General features: G+C 46.1%; 1 protein-coding gene across 7 annotated transcripts in view; it reads left to right on the forward strand.

Moving 5' to 3' along the window:
• adgrg4a (adhesion G protein-coupled receptor G4a) overlaps positions 1-21247 on the forward strand; it is a 59415-nt gene that overhangs the window by 35470 nt on the left and 2698 nt on the right. For 6 of the 7 annotated variants that reach the window (XM_054792807.1, XM_054792811.1, XM_054792812.1 and 3 more), the window contains 7 exons: positions 502-648; positions 718-763; positions 838-941; positions 19793-19914; positions 20001-20269; positions 20422-20527; positions 20593-20873. In XM_054792807.1, coding sequence (XP_054648782.1) covers positions 502-648; positions 718-763; positions 838-941; positions 19793-19914; positions 20001-20269; positions 20422-20527; positions 20593-20873 — 1075 coding nt within the window. The remainder of the gene's footprint in view (positions 1-501; positions 649-717; positions 764-837; positions 942-19792; positions 19915-20000; positions 20270-20421; positions 20528-20592; positions 20874-21247) is intronic. The other variant, XM_054792810.1, reaches the window with a different exon arrangement.

Below are 21247 nucleotides of genomic sequence, written 5' to 3' on the forward strand. Positions count from 1 at the left end.
AAATTCCTTTCTTTCCACCCTACTACCCCCCGTCACAAATAGAGGATCTTTGACGAGCGTTTTTACCAGTGGTGTGCAGTCTGGACCAGCAAAGCTTTCTCGGCTGCAGAAGCACTGACCTACGTGATGCATTTACTTACATTTTGCCCATCATCCACAATCCTTAAGAAGTTGAATATACACATACTCTACTGGAAGCAATGCAGGCTTTTGGGATAAATGAATACAATTTCATGGAAAAAAAGACTTGAATTGAAGTTGTAAATGTAGTGCTTCTGATTGTGTTGAGGCCAGGAGAGAAAGCTTTGCTGTATGTGCAGACAATAAATGATCAAAACTGTATACTACATACTGTAAGAATATTGAACTCTACTGCTGTCTGTGATATCAACAAAATACCTGACCAATACCAAGACCAATTGGGTACTCATGCATTCCTTCCATTGTATACACTTGATGGCCATATCCATTTATGAATCAGCTTTTTCATATTTTCAACAGGACCCGCAAACAACCAGCACATCAACACACAGCGGCTTGTCGTTGAACTCTTACATCGTGTCTGCAAGCATCAACGGCAGCCATGTCAGCAACCTGAATGATGGCGACAGGGTGGTGGTCACGCTCCGCCATCCAAAAGCCAAACAGGTGAGACTTCATCGCTTTCTCGTGTCAAGAAGTCAAGATAAGATTTTAATGAGCTTGCCTGTTTTGTAGCCGGATGACAAGGTGCTGTGTGTGTTTTGGGATTTCCAGCACAATGGTGAGCTTGTATTGCATCACTAATGTCTGCAGTTGGATACATGGAATGATTGAATAAAGGTGTGTGTCTATCAGGTGGCCAGGGTGGATGGAGCAGCATGGGCTGTGAAACACGCAGCATTTCTCCTTATCAGACCAGCTGTTTGTGTGAACATCTCACACATTTTGCTGTGCTCCTGGTGAGTCTAATGCACTCCTGATCCAAATCTTAAGACCAGCTGAAAAATTGCTAGAATTAGCATTTTGCACATTTGGATCTTAATGAGGTTTTAAGTAGAGCTACAATATGCAAAAACAAGAAGGGGGGGTGAGACAAAAAGCATTTTGAAAAAGTCATTGATTGAAAACAACAATTCAACTGAAATAGGCTGTTTATCAGCTGATCAAAAGTTTAAGACCACAGGCTATAAAAGCCCAAATGTGCTCCAAATTCCCACTGTCATGCCCTCCTGATGCTAAGAAGCTAAGAAGAAGCTAAGAAGCTTTCTCTTTTTCAACGTGATGGGATTGTGGAGCTGCATAAGCAAGGCCTCTCGCGGCGTGCCTTGGCTGCTGAGGTTGGAAGCAGGAAATCAGTCATTCTAAGTTTTGGAAAGATCCTGAGCATTATGGAACAAAAAACTCAAGTGGTAGACCCAAAAACATCACACCTGCGCTGAGCCGGAGGATCCCATTGGCTGTCCATCAAGACACAGGGCGGTCTTCCACCCACATGAAGGTCTTACTGGTGCCAAATGCAGCGCAATAACCATCAGACGGCTTTAAAAAACCAAAAAACAATTCAAAGACCTCGTCTCCTTCAAGGCCACAAAAGTGCCCGTTTAGACTTTGCCAGGTAGCATCAAACATTGAAAGGTGGAAACAACTTTTATTCTCTGATGAGAAAAAAGGAACCTTGACGGTCCAGATGGCTTCCAACGTTGCTGGCATGACAAGGAGATCCCACCTGAGATGTTTTCTACCCGGCACCGTGGAGAGGGTCCATCATCATCTGGGGTGCTTTTTCATTCATTGGAACACCGGAGCTTCAGGTGGTGCAGGGTCGTCAAACGGCAGATGCTGATGTGCAGATGTTGCGGCGGGCGTCCCTCATGACCGAGGGCCCTCGTCTGTGTGGTAACAGCTGGGTTCTTCAACAGGACAACCCTGCAGTTCACAATGCTTGCTTGACCAAGGACTTCTTCAGGGAGAATAACATCACTCTTTTGGACCATCCTGCATGTTCCCATCATTTAAATCCCATAGAGAACATTTGGGGATGGATGGCAAGGGAAGTTTCTAAAAATGGCCATCAGTTCCAGACAGTTGTTGCCCTTGGTGAAGCCATTCAAGATTCAAGATTCAAGAGAGTTTTATTGTCATGTGCATGGTAAAACAGCAGTTATACTATGCAATGAAAATCTTATTCTGTTCATTCTCCCAAGAAAAGAAAGAAAACACAAGAAAGAATAAGAACATAAGAAACATAAACTTATATACCAATAAATTAAGCAACAACAACAGAAGAGACATTAATACAAATAAATAAATAAAGTGCTATGAGTGTGTGCATGTGTTGCGTGCGGTGTGTGTGAGTGCTTCATTGAGAAGCCTGATGGCCTGTGGGTAAAAGCTGTTTGCCAGTCTTGTGGTCCTGGACTTCAAACTCCTGTAGCGTCTGCCTGACGGTAGGATTGTGAATAATGAGTGTTGTGGATGTGTGCTGTCCTTGATGAGGTTGTGTGTTCTTCGTAGGACTCTAGATTTATAAATGTCTTGCAGTGAGGGGAGGGCTGCTCCAACAATGTTCTGTGAGGTCTTGATCACCCGCTGGAGTGCCTTCCTATCATGTGTTGTACAGTTACCGTACCAAACAGTGATGGAGGCGGTAAGGACATTTTCGATAGTGCATCTGTAGAAGCAACTCAGGATTGTGGTGGACACGCCAAATTTCCTCAGTCTTCTCAGGAAGTACAGTCTCCTTTGGGACTTCTTCATAATTTGTTGGGTGTTGTGAGACCAGGTGAGGTCCTCGCTGATGTGTGTGCCAAGGAACTTGAAGGTTTTCACCCTCTCCACCTCAGTCTCATCAATAAACAGGGGTTTATGCGGCTCCTTTTCCCTTGTTCTTGGGTCGATGATCATCTCTTTAGTCTTATCTGTATTGAGAAGGAGATTGTTATCACAACACCAAGCTATGAGGTCCGCCACCTCTCTTCTGAATGATGTTTCAACACCACCAGTGATCAGTCCGATGACTGTAGTGTCATCCGCAAATTTAATGATGCTGGTGTTGTTCTGGGAGGCCACGCAATCGTAGGTGAAGAGCATGTAGAGGAGCGGACTCAGCACACACCCCAGTGGGGTCCCAGTGCTCACAATTCTTGAGTTGGATGTGCGATTGTGGACTCTGACTGACTGGGGCCTGCCTGTTACAAAGTTAAACACCCAGTTACAGACGGAGGGTGACAGGCCAAGTGCGAGGAGCTTATTTGTGACTTTGTGGGGGCTGACTGTATTAAAAGCAGAGCTATAGTCTATAAATAGCATTCTGACATATGTGTCCTGGCCCTGTCGGTGCGAAAGGGCTGTGTGGATGGCAGTGTTGACTGCATCATCCGTGGACCGGTTCTGGCGATATGCAAACTGTAGAGGGTCCACAGTTGCCACCGGGATGCTCTTTTTGATGTGGGTCATGACTATTCTTTCAAAGCACTTCATAACAATAGGAGTGAGTGCTATAGGGCGATAGTCATTCAAGCAGGTCACATTGCTCTTCTTGGGTACGGGCACTATGGTGGTGGACTTAAAGCAGGTCGGTACAGATGCTTGTGCAAGCGACAGGTTAAATATGTCAGCAAGTACATCAGCTAGCTCTGATGAGCAAACCCGAAGTGCACGTCCTGAGATGTTGTCTGGGCCTGCTGCTTTTCGTGGGTTTGTTTTGTTCAGAACCCTGCGCACATCAGCTGGTGTGCTCCCCAAGTCCAGCCACCCTCTCTGCTCATCAGGAGTTTGGGTGTCAAAGCGGGTGTAGAACTCGTTCACCTCATCTGGAAGTGTGGTTTGGCTGGACGTGGCTACGCTACTCCGCTGTCGATAGTCTGTGATGTGCTGGAGCCCCGCCCACATGCGCCGAGGGTCTGAGGTGGAATAGTAGCCCTCCAGCTTCTGTCTGTACTGCCTTTTGGCCTCTCGTATGGACCTCCCCAGGTCATATCTGGCCTTTTTGTAGTCCTCAACGGTGCCCATGACAAATGCAGTCAAACGAGCACGTAGCTTAGCCCTTACATCACAGTTCATCCACTGTTTTTGATTAGGGTATTTTCTGTAATACTTGGTGGTGGTAACAGTCTCTATGCATGTGCTAATGTAGCCAGTAACAGCAGACGCGTATTCATCCAAATCAACAGTACAATCTTCCCTCCCCGCTGCAGTTTTAAACACATCCCAGTTTGTACAGCCAAAGCAGTCCTGAAGTACTTGATCAGTTTCTTCATTCCACACTTTTTTTTTTTTCCCCCTGTCCTGTCCAGCCTTTAAAGCAGATAGAATTGTAGATTTAAATGCCGTCAAGTGCTCAACAGATTTACTCTGCCAGGGAGAAGTGTGATATACACTTCCCCTGTTATACAAAATTTAATTGACTTTGATGCTTGTTATAAAGCAAATTTGGAGTGACCAGACCGGAGCAGGAGGGGACAGAGAAGAAGAGAAAAGGAAACAGGGGGGGGTGCGGGGATGAGAGGGGGACAAAAAAAAAAAAAGAGAGACAAGAGACAAGGACAACAGCAGCAACAACAGACAAGGACAATAGCAGCAACAACAACAACTGTGACAACAAGAACAGAACAACAGTAACATACAGAACGACATCAGCAAATAAATGTCTGTGACAACTATAAAGACGAACAAGGACTTAAGGACAAAGGACAAAATAATATCAACAACCACAATGATAACGCTGTCAATGACAATCACACATAATAGTAGCCATGAAATGATGAATTATCTTCATTCCACACTTTAACTGCTATACTTACAGGGGGAGCTTTTTTGAGAAATTGTCTGTATGTTGGATAAAGGAATATGGAGATGTGGTCGGCCTTTCCAAAGTGGGGTCTTGGAACAGCCTTCAAAGCACCTTTCATGTTGCTGTAGACTTGGTCCAGGATGTTATTTTCCCTTGTGGGAAAGCTTACATGCTGGTAATATTTGGGGAGAACAGTCCTGAGGTTACAGTGGTTGAAATCGCCAGATATAATGAATACAGCATCCGGGTGTTTGGTCTCGTGTTTATCAATGATGTCATGCAGGAGGCCCAGTGCGTTAGCGGTGTTAGCTCATGGTGGAATGTAAACAGCAGTTAAGTACACAGCGCTAAACTCACGAGGCAAATAAAAAGGTCTGCATTTCACCATCAGCAGCTCAATGTCGTGCGAGCAGTGGTTTTCCATCGTCTGTACATCTATGCACCACATGTTTCCAACTGGATCGCCGAGTCCGGTATATCCTCCGTCAGCCAGGTTTCTGTGAAGGTGAAAACACAGCACTCTCTGATCTCACGTTGAGCTGTAATCCTTGCTCTTAGTTTGTCCATCTTGTTTTCAAGGGACCTTGTTTTCGGACGTTGGCTAGCAGTAGGCTTGGTAGCGGTGGCCTCGTCGCTCTAGCTTTTAGCCTAGCATGCAGGCCGGCTCGCTTGCCTCGTTTACGCCTCAGATGCTTTGCTCGCCGGGTATTCAGCTCACCAGGCCCGCAGGCTGCTGCGTTCTCCCGGCGCAGAAGAAAGGCAAAGTCTGAGAGGCTAAATGAAAGTTCATGGTGAACCCTGCTGATGTTCAAAAGTGTCTCTCTGTTGTAATGTACTGCGTGAGTGTGTTGAATGTCCAAAATGAACAATAAAATAGCAAAAAATAGAAAAAAACGGGAGAGTGTCACAGAGACGTCTGCCGCGGAGGGCGACATCTTGCAAGCATGAATGGAAGCATGAAGTGCTGAAAGATCTCCTGGTAGACAGCTGCATTGACTCTGCACTTGATGAAACGGAGTGGACCAACACCAGCAGATGACATGGCACCCAAAATTATCACAGACTGAGGAAACTTCACACTGGACTTTAGGCAGCTTCTCTCCTGTGCCTCTCCAGTCTTCCTCCAGACCCTAGGACCTTGATTTCCAAATGAGAGATTTGCTTTCGTCAGAGAACAGGACCTTGGACCACTGGCCAACAGTCCAATTCTTTTTATCCAAAGCCCAGCTCAGACGTTTCTTTGTGGTGAAGAGTGCCTTGACCCTAGGGATCCGGCTTCTGTAGCCCATTTCTAGGATACGTCTGTGGACTGCTTTCCTTGAGGTCCTCACTCCAGCCTCATTCCACTGCTTTGTGAGCTCAGTCAAATTTTTGAAGCGGCTCTGCTTCAGAATTTTCTCAAGCTTCCTGTCACCTCTACTGCTTGTGCAGCGTTTCCTCCCACATTTTGATCTGAGATTTTTGATTTGAGAATATATGAAGGTTTAAAAATTTGAATTATATTACAGAAGAAAATGAACTTTTACACAATATTCTAATTTTTTTACATGGCTCTGTATATACACTGCACTTCGGAAGGAACACTTCGAAAACACATCAGATCTAAACTGGGGGGAAAATGATCTTGAATATATTTCCTGATAATAAGTGGGTGATGTATTAGTAACAAAAGGATGCCACATCATTTGATAGAAATGAAAATGATCACCCTATAGAGGGAGGAAATCAAAGACACCCCAAAAATGAAAGTGAAAAAATGATGCAGCACACAGGTCCATTTAGCTAAAATGTCATTGTAGCAACTCAAAATGATTCTCAGTAGTTTGTGTGGCCCCCACGTGCTTGTACGCATGCCTGACAACGTCAGGGCATGCTCCTAATAAGACTACGGATGGTGTCTTGGGGATCTCCTCCCAGATCTGGACCATGGCATCACTGCGGTACCTGGACGCATGGAGGAGATTCCAGGAGACAGGTAGTTACTCCAGGAGATCTGAACAGGGCCATAGAAGGTCCTTCAACCCTCAGCAGGATCGATATCTGCTTCTTTGTGCAAGGAGGAACAGGATGAGCACTGCCAGAGCCCTACAAAATGATCTCCAGCAGACCACTGGTGTGAATGTTTCTGACCAAACAATCAGAAACAGGCTCCATGAGGGTGGCCTGGGGGCCCGACGTCCTGTAGTGGGCCCTGTGCTCACTACCCAGCACCGTAGAGCTCGATTGGCATTTGCCATAGACCACCAGAATTGGCAACTACACCACTGGTGCCCTGTGCTCTTCCCTGATGAGAGCAAGTTCAACCTGAGCACATGCGACAGACATGAAAGGGTCTGCAGATGCCGTGGAGAACGTTATGCTGCCTGCAACTTCATTCAGCATGACCGGTTTGGTGGTGGGTCAGTGATGGTCTGGGGAGGCATATCCCTGGAAGGACACACAGACCTCTACAGGTTAGATAATGGCACCCTGACTGCTATTAGGTATCGGGATGAAATCCTTGGACCCATTGTCAGAACCTACGCTGGTGCAGTGGGACCTGGGTTCCTCCTGGTCCATGACAATGCCCGACCTCATGTGGCTAGTGTATGAAGGTAGTTCCTGGAGGATGAAGGAATTGATACCATTGACTGGCCCCCACGTTCACCTGACCTAAACCCAATAGAACACCTCTGGGACATTATGTTTAGGTCCATCCGGCGCCGCCAGGTTGCTCCTCAGACTGTCCAGGAGCTCATTGATGCCCTGGTCCAGATCTGGGAGGAGATCCCCCAGCACACCATCCATAGTCTCATTAGGAGCATGCCCCGACGTTGTCAGGCATGCGTACAAGCACGTGGGGGCCACACAAACTACTGAGAATCATTTTGAGTTGCTACAATGACATTTTGGCAAAATGGACCAGTCTGCTGCATCATTTTTTCACTTTCATTTTTGGGGTGTCTTTGATTTCCCCCCTCTACAGGGTGATCATTTTCATTTCTATCAAATGATGTGGCATCCTTTTGTTACTAATACATCACCCACGTATTATCAGGAAAGATATATAAGATTATTTTTCCCCAGTTTAGATCTGATGTGTTTTCGAAGTGTTCCTTTGATTTTTTTGAGCAGTATATATACATACATATACACACACACACACATATATATATATATATGTGTGTATATATATATATATATATATATATATATGTATATACTGTATGTATGTGTGTATATATATATATATATATATATATATATATATATATATATAATCTAAACTGGGGGAAAAATGATCTTGAATATCTTCGGGGCATCGTCAGGGCATGCTCCTAATGGGACTACGGATAAATAAATAGTGATCACAATGATAATATTGCATTGAAACAGTCACACATAATTGTAGTAATGAAATGATTATCTATGAATTATCTAGTGAACAGAATGATAATTACTGTAATGCACATCATTGTAAAAAAAAAAACTATAGTCATGCTGCTGATATCACCGTTGCTGTAATAAAACCAACAACATAATAACACCCTGGTTAACTCAGTGAGTAATGTGGGGAAGTACGTATGTACTGTGAGTGTGCATATGTACAGGTATCTCTGTATGTGGGGAAGACTTCATATACTGTATATAAACATGCAAGAATGTATGGGCGTGTAATTGTCACTGAGAATGCATGAAAGGAAAGGGGCCGCCCTCCAACCGAGCCCTCGCCGCCAGAAGGCCAACAGGCCCACAGGGGCAGGCAGCACAAAGATCAGTGCCCCAAGAGCCAGCCCAGAGAGCCCTCCCCCCCGGGAAGACCAGCAAGGGGCCAAAGAGAGGTAATCCCAGCCAAAGACAGGGCGCCGGCGGGCCGGAGGACAGCCAACCCCTGAGACCAGGGAGAGATCACACCCCACAAAGGCAGACGAGTACTGGGGGCCACAAACCGGCAGGCCCAGAGACGCCCCCACAACCGGAAAGAAGCCCGCCCACGCCGGAAGCGCCAATCCCCCCACCGCCACCCCCACCCCCAGGGAGCGGAGCCCGGCCCGCCCCGGGCCAACCCCCGCCCGACCCCCGACACAGGGCCGCCCCGCCCAGGGATGCAGGAGGCACACCCTCCACCCACCCGGCGGAGGCACGGGCGGCAGAGATGTATCACCCAGCACCCGACCCCACGGAGCAAACCCCTGTATGCCCCCCCCCCCCCCCCCCCAAAAAATAAATAATTAAAATAAATAAATAAATAAAAGTACACACACGCACGCACATACACACTCCTACGCCCCCACGCGCACGCACATACACACTCCTACGCACCCAAGCGCGCACACACACACACGCACGCACACACTCGCACACACACAGTGATCAACTGCCCGACACCCGGAAGCCTCACCCTATCCCCCGTTGGTAACCCAAGGAGCAGCAGAGCCGGGGACCCCGGGGTCCCAGACATACAATCCAGAACCCAGGCGTGGAGAGCGCGGACTGCCGGGGAGCAGGAAGACACCAGACCACACCCTCCCAAGGGTACGACGCCGCCAGCAAGGCAGACAGAGGAGCCAGCGAGGAGCAAAGCGGGAAACTGAGCAAGCGGGCGGGAAAACGGGCGAGCAGCCAGGCGAACCACCACACAGCGCCAACCGACACCCGCGAGCCAGCAAACCCCGAAGAGGGAGCGGGAGCACGCACCCCAAGCCGCAGGGAGGCCAAGAACCAGAGCCGAGAAGGTGAGACCAGCAGCAGACCAGCCGACGGACCCCACCAACCACCAGAAGCCAGACCAGCCACATGCCACCAGAGCTGACAGCGCACCACCCGCGCACCGGAGCCCCACCCCCAACAAGCCCGCAGACAGACCGGCAGAGCACAACCCCCCCCAGCGGGCCCGGCCCCAGGGCACACGCCCCCCCCCCACCCCCCCACCCCCCCCCCCGCCACCCAGGCCCACAGTACCCGCAAGCATGACCAAGCCCCAACCCACCAGCCGGCCTGGCGCCCCATCAGCCACCCGCAGCACCGGCACCGCCCCCCGGAGACCGTCGAACCCGCCCCAAGAGCGCAGAGGCGCCCGCAGCACGTGTCAGACCAGGGGAAGCACTGCAAGCCACCCCCCCTCCCCGGCGCAAGCCCCGGCATCAACAGGCCCCAGAGGGCCACCCCAGGGAAAGGCAGGTGAACCAGACAAAGGCATCCCACAAGCCAGGCCACCCCGGGCGAGCCATCATGACGGCCAGGCCCCCGGCCACACCGCCGACCCTGGCGGGCAGGCGCCGCGGAACAGGTACGAGGCACCCCAATCCAGCCTGCCCCACCCGTGTATGTGATAAGGTGTGATTGTGTCTATAATGCAATTAAAAATAATAATAAATAAATAAAATAAAATAAAAGAGGACAAGCTATGAAGAGCTGGTCTCTGTGTCCATGAAGGGTGTATCTGTGTGCATGTATATAATAGGGGTGTATGTGGATGATAGCTAATGATGCAATTAAAATCGGGGGACAGCTGCCGCTCGGAGGGCCCCTCACCTGACCAGCCCCCCCAAACCCTAAGTGTCTACTCTACGATTAAAATTGGGGGGCAACAGGTCAGTGGCACGGCAGGGGCAAAGGAGCCCCGCAAGGCAGCTCCCCTCCCCAACCACGCCCAACCGTAGGCCACCCCCCAAACTCCTATATGTATGTGAGGTGGTGCAGTGGCACAGGAAGGACGGGGGCTCCATACCCCAACGCCGCCTAAACCGAGCAGGGGGGGACCAAGGACACATGACCAACCGGCCACCCACCACAGCTCGGGCGAGCCACAGGCCGCAGGACACACCACAGGCCCCACCCGGCCCGCCAGGATGCCCAGTCCGGCCCACCCAACCCCCCAGAGGCGATACCCCCAGTGCCCCCCAACACCGGAGCCCCACAGGAGGTAGCGTCCACAGCGCGACCCCCAAACCGCCGAACACCACGGACAGCCACACCCCCCAAAGCAGCGATAGCTCCGCAGGGGCAGCTGGGCTCAGGCACCCGCGCCCCCACCAGGGGGAGAGGCCGGCCCCCACACCGGACGACCCCACACGGCAGCCAAGCAGGAGGGCCCAGGGCAGACCCCGCCCCACCCCCAGAGGCAAAGGAGGCGAGGGGGAGCCAGCGCCACCAGCCGCACACGGGCCCCCCCAGCAGCAGTAGGCGCCCGGCACCCGCAGGATACAGCACCCCGCCCACCCACCACCCCGGAGGTCAACCAACGCCACCCCCTGGACGACCCCCCCAACCCCGCCCCCGCCCCATCACCCGACCCGGACCCCTCCCCACCCCCACCCACCAGCGTCCCCAGGCAGGCAGCCCAGCAAAGAAGACCGGGGACACCAAGCCCTCCCCCGAGGTACCAGGTCCACCCAGCGACCAGGACCACACCCCATGCCAGATGAACGAGACCACCAGGGGCAGAGACAAACGCCCTCACCCTCCCGAGAGTCAGGTCAGGGAATTAATTATTGGTGCCCATATAGACTGAAATTCTGACATTTGTTCCTTAGATTCAGCAGACATTCTCTCCATAGCTATATGATCTAACAAAAGATTTTTGTAAAGAGCTATGTTCAGTTTCTTCCTTGATTTCCAATTGATGAGAATGGTTTTCTTGGCGATGCTTAATGCAGTGATGAGAAGCTGTGTTTGGTTTGTTTCTACATCAATTGTGGAGAGATCGCCCAGCAGGCATAGTAAAGGGGAGGTAGGAATGGAGAACCCAAGTGCCAAAGATAGGTCCTCACACACTCGGTGCCAAAAATTGTTAATGGGAGCACAGGTCCACATGGAGTGTAAGTAGTCATCTATTCTATGGTCTGAGCAGTGTGTACAGATGTTAGAGTCAGTTAAGCCCATTCTAAACATTATATGTCCTCTGTAGTGTACTCTATGAAGGATTTTAAACTGAATCAGCTGTAGGTTGGGATTATTGATTAACCGGGAAGCATTGAGACATATTCGCTTCCAGAATTCAGGGTCACAGCTTGTAGATAAATCTGAGCTCCATTTGGAGATTGGTACTCCGATTGTGTTGTCATTTTTTGAAAGTAAAACATACAATTTAGATAATGTTTTAGGGGCAGATATTTTTAAAAATTGGTCAATAGTGGTATTGCTTTCCCATGATATAGTCCTGAAACTTGCTTTAATTTGTATGTATTCAAGAAATTTGTTATGATTTATTCCATACTGTGTAACAAGGTCGTTAAATGAGATAAAGTTGTTTCCTATAATTATATTTTTCATAAAACTTATTCCTTTTTCATGCCATGTTGGGAAATTGAATGGTTTGTTTTTAAGCAAGATGTCAGGATTATTCCAGACGGGAGTGTATTGGCAAGGAGTGAGCGAGAATTTAGTTATTTTTAGAAATTCCCACCAAGCTGTCAGAGTGGTGCTTATATTTATACTTTTAAAACAATTATTTTTCCGGAGGATTTGGCTAATGAAGGGCAGGTTACAAATTGGGATTTCATGGCTAAGTGATTGTTCTATGTCTAGCCATAAATAATCCAATGGGTTAGGTTTGATCCATTTTAAGATATACTGTAACCTGTTTGCAAGGAAGTAGTTGGAGAAGTTTAGGAGTTCTAAGCCCCCATATTCTTTAGATTTTTGTAACGTTTTGAGACTTATTCGTGCTGGCTTATTTTTCCAAAGAAATTTATTTATATATGAATCTAATGACTTGAACCAAATTATAGATGGTTTGGTGGGGATCATGGAAAATGGATAATTAACCTTTGGTAAAATCATAATTTTCACGGTGGATACTCTGCCTGTAAGTGAGATGGGCAAGGTTCTCCAACGTGCAAGATCATCCTCTATTGACTTCAATAGTGGAGTATAATTCAAGCGGATTAGGTCTGACAGGTTGGAGGAAATGTTAATACCCAAATACTTAATGTTCCCTGAACACAGTGGTATAGAGGGGGTGCTCTGGAAACCAAAGTTAATGGGCAGTACTTTGGATTTAGACCAGTTAATGGAGTAATCTGAGAAGGTGCTATAATTGCTAATGAGTGAGATAGATTCGTAAAGTGAAGAATGTGAATTATCTAGGAAGAGTAATACATCATCAGCATAAAGGCTCATTTTATGATGAACATTTGTGGTGTGGATCCCTTTAATATTTATATGTTGTCGAATTGCAGCTGCAAGAGGTTCGATAAAGATAGCAAATAGTGAGGGAGAGAGTGGACACCCTTGCCTAGTACCTCTTTGTAAAGTAAATTCTGGAGAGATGTGATTGTTGGTCAGAACAAAGGCCTTCGGGGTGTTATATAGTATTTTAATCCATGTTCTAAATGAATCTCCAAAGCCAAATTTTTGTAGTGTTGCAAAGAGAAATTTCCAGTTTACTCTGTCAAATGCTTTTTCAGCATATAATGAGACAATTGTGGTTTCTAAATTATGGATGATAGAGTAATCAATCAGATTGATTAGACGGCGTACGTTGCTAGTTGAGTTTCTCCCCTTGATAAATCCTGGTTGATCAGGGTGTATTATATGAGGGGTAACTTTTTCCAGCCTTATAGCTAACACTTTGCATATTATTTTAAGATCTGCATTAATCAGTGAAATTGGACGATAACTGGAAGGTAGTGTTGGGTCCTTATCCGGTTTCAGCAGGAGACTGCTTGTAGCTGATGTTCATGTTTGGCGGCAAGCATGAACTGTCTTTAATTTCCAAAACCATTCTAAGAAATATTGGAGATACTAATGACCAGAATGTTTTATAAAACTCGGCAGGGAAACCGTCAGGTCCTGGTGCTTTGTTATTCGGCAACCGGTGTAGAGCGTTATGGAGTTCTATTAATGAAATGGGTACATCTAAGTTTGTCACCTGTTCGTCATTTAATTTTGGTAATTCTATGGTGTTGAGAAATGCTTCGATATCTGGGAGAGAGGGTTTAATCTGAGGTGTACATAGATTTTTATAAAAGCTCCTAAAGACGGAATTAATTTCCTCCGGGAGGTGAGTGATATGACCTACTGAGTTTCTAATGGAGGAGATAGAGCTTTTTTCTTTATTGACTTTTAGTTGGTTAGCTAAGTATTTTCCGTGTTTATTGCCATGCTCAAACTTTTCCAAATGTAGTTGGAACTGAATTTTCTTGTCAGTAATTTCTTTTAAGTCTAGTTTCAGTTTCCTTAGGTTACTTAGAATATGCTCATCTTGTGAGTCAGCATGAGCTGTTTCAAGGAGTTGGATTTTTTTCTCCAACTATGATTCTAGTATTCTCTCTTTTTCTTATGTGATGAATATGAAATGTTTTTTCCGCGCATTACTGCTTTTGCTGCCTCCCACAGAATACTAGCCGAGACACCGGGTTGGTCATTGAAGTCTAAAAACATTGTCCACTCTCTTTCAAAGTATTTTAGGAAGTCTGACTCTTTTAGTAATGGATTTAATCTCCAGGATCTAGTAGGAGCGCTTATAGTTTGGTTAGTGAGAAAAAGAGAGACTGGGGCGTGATCACTAATGGTGATAGGGTGTATGTGAATGTTTGAAATGTCAGATATGATTGAGTTGCTTGTCAAAAAGTAGTCAATACGAGAGTAGGTGTGGTGCACTGGTGAGAAATAAGTATATTCCCTGTGAGTAGGGTGATAAGAGCGCCAAGCATCACAAAGACCAAAATCATTCATGTATTTCTTCAGTATCGATGTTGATTGAGACTCACAATGTCTCCCAGCTGGGCTAGATCTGTCCACTTCTGGGTTAAATACTAAGTTGAGGTCCCCTCCCAAGATCATACTTGTATCCAAATGTGCAGAGAGAGAAGAAAAGAAGGCATGAAAGACGGAGGGGTCGTCAACATTAGGACCATATATGTTGGCAATGCAGAAATGTACATTATCAACAGATATGTTAATTATTATATATCTCCCTTCTGTGTCTGTAATAGTGTTGTGGAGTGTAAAATTCACCCTCCTGTTAATTAAAATAGCTACCCCACTCTGTTTGGAGTTGTAACTTATTAAATATGTGTGTGGGAACTGTGGTGAGTGAAGTGTATGGACAGCTGACTTGGACATGTGAGTCTCTTGTAATAAGACAATGTCTGCTTGGGTGTTCTTCAAATGATTAAAAATGTTTTGTCTTTTTTCTATCGACCCAACTCCCCTGACATTCCAAGTGACAAACTGTATGTAGTGAGTTCATCCTACACAAGCGTTTGGTGATGTGTGTGTAAACAAGATCAAAAGTGAAGTACATGTACCTGGAAGTAAAAATCATGGGAATATATACAGTACATTTAAATGTATGCTTAATTTGTACATAGGCAAAGTGTAACATAGTAATCCTGAATGAACTAAGCCAACTAAAGTGAGGACGTGATGTGGGTTTATGCATAAGTGAGATGAGCGTGCTTGTGAGTAGTTGTGATATCCATATCAATAGTAGAATATGATGTGTATGTGTAGGAGAATGTGTGCACGTGTGTGTATTTGTGTGAATAGCTTGAATTTGGTTGGGTTTGGACTTTGAGGGTGTCTGATGTCACTGTGAAGAGATGCTGATTGAAGGAGACAGCTGGCAGACAAGAGGATATGTGACAATATGAGGAGGGGAGAAAATGTGAGACAGAGGGGGGAATAGAAGAGGAAGAAAGAGAAGAAGAAAAAAAAGGACAAAAAAGAAGAAAGGCTGTGCATACATACAGTGGGATAGAGAGAGAAAAAAAAAACAAGGGGGGCGGGGTAAAGTGGGAGCAGACAGTAACATTGTAAAGGCTACAAGTGTGCGCGCTGCGAGATAGAAAGAAAAGTTACCTGGTTGAGATAGATCATTAGTTACCATATCAATACAGCCACGGTGTTACTTCCCGGTTGCGGTAAAGTTGTCCATTGACGAAGAGTTTATCCACCGTGATGACAACTCGGCATCCCTCGTTAATGAACTTCCTCCGAACAGGGAATAGGCGTCGGCGCCTGTCGAGGATTTCTCGGGGGAATTGATCGTTGATGCTGAAGTCCGTCCCCTTCAGCTCCCGGCCTCGGCCCTTCACCTGTTCCTTCTGCTTGAAATGTTCGAATTTCGCCACGATGGGTCTCGGCCTACGGTTCTCTGGCTTCTTGGCTCCCAGCCGGTGAACGCGGTGAAAAGTGATGTTTTTGGATGGCGTCCGCTGGGAGTTTGAGTTATTGCGCCATGAAGGCCCTCACGATTCTTCCGGGTCCTCCTCAGATTTTTCGGGAATTCCCGCGAAGACCAGATTGTCCCTCATCCTCCGGGCCTGGAGGTCTAAGATCGTCTCCTTCATGGTTATTTTCTTGGACGAGTTGTGAAACTCCGTCGGTGAGGGACTTCACCGAGTCGCGGAGGGTGGCTTCTCCGTAACCAAGGAGACGATCTGGTTTTGGCTAAATTCCAGAGATTCACGGATGGCCTGGAATTCTTTGTGAAGCACTTCGATGAGAGCGAGGCGGCCGTCCAAGCAAATCAGCCTCTTGTCGATGGACTCAAGGATGTCTCTGATGTCAGTGCCTGGCAGAGATATTTCTCCAGGTGAGTCCTCCGGGCGGCTCCCCTTGGGGTTTGGTGTCTTGGGTGATTTTCCCATAACTACGCGTTCGAAGCACCTGTCGATGTACTCCTCCAGATCTTCCAGTTTTTGGCTTGGTTAGGCGTTTAAGGTGTTTAATATGCTGGTTTTGTGTCGAGATACTTTGCGGATGTTTTAGTAGTTGATTGTTTGTCTTTTTTTTTCCCAGAGCGCTATGTTCCGCTTGTCTGTATTCCGCGCGTCACGCACACTCTCGCGAGATTACAGCATCACGTCACTTCCCCCTCACTCTGAAGCAGTGTTAATTCTGTAAATAAATTCTGTATAACAGGGGAATTGTATATCACACTTCTCCCTGGCAGAGTAAATCTGTTGAGCACTTGACGGCATTTAGATCTACAATTCTATCTGCTGTAAAGGCTGGACAGGACAGTGGTAAAAAATAATAATAATAATAATAATAATAATATGTGCGTGCACAAATTCAAAATGGCCGCCAACCTGTCTATAACGGCCACCTGCCTATCGCGGCCACTTTTGGCATTTCCCTTTAGTGGCCGCTAAGACAGGTTTGACCGTGTGTGTATATATATATATATATACATATATATATATATATATATATATATATATATATATATATCTTTATAGAACGGCCACCTGCCTATAGCAGCCACTGAAAATCCCCCGCAGCAAATTTACATGTTATAGACCCTGTGTATAGCAGTCACCTGTCCAACGCGGCCAGCGGCCACCCATTTTGTCTCCCTTGGTCAATATCTGACCGCATATAGCGGCCAAATTACCGACTCAAGTAGAAGCTTCATGCACGAAAAAGTTTCGTTTTTCAATCAATGAAGCCGTCGTGTGTAGACTTTAATTACTGAGTCCTAGCTCAGTCACAATCATTCACAAGATCCACACAAACTGTCAGTTGTTCCACATAAAAAAGCCGTCTTCTTTTGAGCTTGCTATTTCCTGGGCAAACATGTAACTTTAAGAGCATTTGCACCAAAACATAAATACAATACAATAATAAAAAAAAAAAAAAATACACTAGCACGCATGCGGCAGCGGGAGCAAAACTGAGATCGGTTGTACTTAATTGAAGTATTTTAGAATGTACTCACGTTATTTTTGATCAATCCTCATCCACAAATCCATCAAAGTCCTCATCTTCTGTATCCGACACAAAAAAAGCCGTCTTCTTTTCCGTTCTCTACTAGTCTGTTAACTTGTCAGTGTTATTCAGCTCCGAAGCAAAGAAGGAAACATCTCCTGTTGCTTCTGCCAACTTTATTTATTGAACGCGGCCACCAGACAGCAGCTCAGAACACACACACACACACACACACACACGTCTCGTCTCTCCTTCCTGCTTGCCCACAAGGCAAAGGTTTTAAACAAGCCCCACTACATAGCTGTCCAGGCAATGCCTGTAACAAGTGACACCGTTTATTTCCTGGTGTGAGACAATGTGCACAGTGTGTGTCAATACTGTAATGCCGCTTGTTGTGGGGAAGGAGAGACTCACGTCGCCGATGCACTTTAATGGCTTTATTAACAGCGGAGAACACTGCAGGACTTTACATCCACGCCAACATAAACACACTTCCCAACTCTCTCCAAACTCACAGCTAGCACTGAGCCTAGCTCTCCTGCTCAGGACGCCCACCGTCACTTCCCGTCACTTCCTGATGAACTAAAGCTTTAATGACACTCTGCCATATAAAAAGTAAAATATTAAAAACAAGCGTAAGACATTACTAGCACAGCTTTGTTCTGTGGGTCGTGGATATATTCTATCAGTTATTATTAAGCCTGTAGCTTCCTTTTAGTAAGTAAAAACCTTGGCTATGATTGCACTACATTGTCATGTAGACCTACAAAGTACACTTGGAAGAACAAGAGGTGAATAAATGTATTGCAACTGATGTGAAACTGATGAGGGGTAGGATTAAATAAGCTTTGCTTCTTCCTACTCCTTTTTGGACATGCAAAATTGTGAATTGTACTATATGATGTGTTATTGTTTGATTCATATGCATGTTCAGGATGAATTAAAACTATGAACCATAAACCATGATAATAACAAGCCTAGTAGTGCTGTACAACTTTTAGCCGCAGTCCGCAGTGCCCTCTACTGGTCAACATTATTATTATTTTTTTCTCCTTTTTTTTCTTTTTTTTCCTCTACTGGTCAACATTCAAACTGGACGCCAACCTGTCTATAGAGGCCACCTGTCTATAGCGGCCACTTTTGCAGACTCCCTCTAGTGGCCGCTATAGACAAGTTTGACTGTATGTGTGTGTGTGTGTATATATATCTTCACCACTTGGAGAAGATAAGTGCGTGTCAATGTATTTATGATGAGTGCTATTGGCCATGGCTGCCATTTGACAATTCCAAGGGCCCCTGGCAAATAGGTAATGTTCATTAAACAACAACACACAAATAGTGTTTGGAGGACAAGACATAGATTATAATGACAATAGACACTTGAAAAAGTTTGTACATACCCGATGGATGTAATAGCGACTTCCCCGTGGGAGAAAAACAAGCTCCAAATTAACAGCATTGCTTGTTTGTTTGTTTTAACAACAAAATGTCACATTTGGAGTCTGAAGATGAGAAGTTAGGCAGATAATTCTAGCTAGCTAGCTGTGGACAGCTAGGCAAAGCGTGTCTAGAAAGATGCAAGAGAAGTCGAAAGCCAATAGCTTTGACAAGGGAGTGATCGAACATGCTGGCATGAATTGGAGTCGTCTGTGTCAAGTTGTCAAACTGAAGCCATTCAGGTTTTACAAACTAGTGTTGATTCTCACAGCAATACAGGACAAAGTGCATTCCTTGTTGGCTCAATACGGGTGTCAAACCTGCGTGACACCGCACGCATGCACATTCATGACATGACATGAATTGTCATGTCGCCGCCGCACAGCGATTGATTTTTGTGATCGGCTTTGAAAGGCATTCATCGGCATACACCCATCACGTGTATTTTACAGAGATCGGTGGCCGATCCATCACAGCATCCCTAATAAATATAAGTCAATGTCTTTGTGACGGACGATTCAATTCTTCAATTGTCATCTACACACACAGATTGCAATGCCATTCAAAATCGGTATATTGTAACAACAGCACGATTCGATACAGGGTACAAATGATATTCAATTCTACTTTTAGTATTTGTTGATGTAGACTTTCTACATGATAAAAGCCAATTGTATAAAAGTGTCATTTTTACGGTATTTCCAAATGTGCAAAAGAGCACATATCCCCAAGCAGGCTGTAAAGTTGGGGTCCCCAACCGCCCAAATTTTCAGGTCCAATAGAGCTGTAACATATACAGGTAGATAGATATTAGGTAGTATTTAGTAGCTAGACTTTATAGATGTACACATATTTTAAGTGAAGTTATTTGAGTCTAAAATGTCCCATATGGCTTTTAACATAAGAAAAGTATCGTTTTTTCCTGTGTATTGATTTCAGGATGTGTCCAGAGAACCTATTAGTGAAGCTGACAGTCAGATTTTAACAGTCATCTCCTACATGGGTTGTGGTTTATCCTCCATCTTTCTGGGCATCACACTCCTCACATATCTGGCTTTTGGGTAAGGAATTTGGACATTTTGAAACATAATGACTTCATTCCCAATAAGATATTACTTGAAAACTCTATGACCTGTATCCGATCCAGGAAGCTGCGTGGGGACTACCCATCTAAGATACTCATTAACCTGTCAGCCGCCTTGCTGGGACTGAGCATGTTTTTCCTTCTGGACTCCTGGCTCTCGTCCTTTTCCAACTACAGCCTGTGCATTGTTACCGCTGCCGTGCTGCACTACTTCCTGCTGGCCTCCTTCGCCTGGATGGGCCTGGAAGCCGTGCACATGTACTTTGCTCTGGTCAAGGTCTTCAACACCTATGTGCCCTCCTACATCCTCAAGTTCTGCGTTGTCGGATGGGGTAAGACCTCAGTTTGATCTACTCTCTCCGTCTACAATGCCTCTGAATCGCAACCAAAGCGGTCGAGGCAGACAGCCGCCTCACACTAAAATCCTGTAGTGAAGGTGTTTAATCTGCTCTTGAACTGTCAATCAAGTGTTGTGTCCTTGCAGGTGTTCCACTGCTTCTAGTGTGCCTGGTGCTGGCCATCGATAAAGATGCCTATGGCAGCACCGCACCCACACAGTCTGCAATGGCGCTTCATTCCACTGACCCTTTGTGAGGATTTCTAATAACACATGAAGTTGTTCACACTGCACATACCAATTTGCTATGCCTCCTAGCTGCTGGCTGCAGAACCACATCTTCTTCTATGTGACGGTGGTGGCCTTCGTGCTCCTCATCCTCCTAGGCAACACTTTCGTGTTTGTGCTGGTCCTGGTTCAGATCCGACGGATGGGTGCCAAAAAAACGTCGGTCAACAGCCGTGGCACCCTGCAGGACTTGAGGGCGGTGGCCAGTCTCACAGTGCTGCTGGGCCTCACCTGGCTGATGGGCTTCTTTTCCTTTGGACCGGGCAGAGTGGTCATGATGTATCTGTTCACCATCTGCAACACCCTGCAGGGTAAAGAAGCTAGATTCAAAAACAAAACAAAGAAAGCTGAACATTAAAGAAGTTTCCAGCATGGTACGGATCGGATCAATGAACCCTTATGTGGCTTGTATCACATTACTTCTTAACAATAAATCCTAATTAGACTCATAACCAAAACACCCTACCTCTTTTTATCCAAAATGATAGGAACGTTCGTGAGCTGGCCCATACCGAGAGGTGGAAACAAGGTTTTACTGTACAGCTTTTTGGCACTCTGTCCAAAGTGCAGCTCGGGGGCCATTTGTGGCCCTCTGCACTTTCTAAAAGCTAATTAAACAAGAAAACTACCAAAAAAAACAGCAAATATGGAAAAAAGACAAAAAAGGCATTTTTGTCACTTTTGA

This window comes from Dunckerocampus dactyliophorus, chromosome 11 (genome assembly GCF_027744805.1).
Source record: "Dunckerocampus dactyliophorus isolate RoL2022-P2 chromosome 11, RoL_Ddac_1.1, whole genome shotgun sequence".
Classification (NCBI taxonomy): Eukaryota; Metazoa; Chordata; class Actinopteri; order Syngnathiformes; family Syngnathidae; genus Dunckerocampus; species Dunckerocampus dactyliophorus.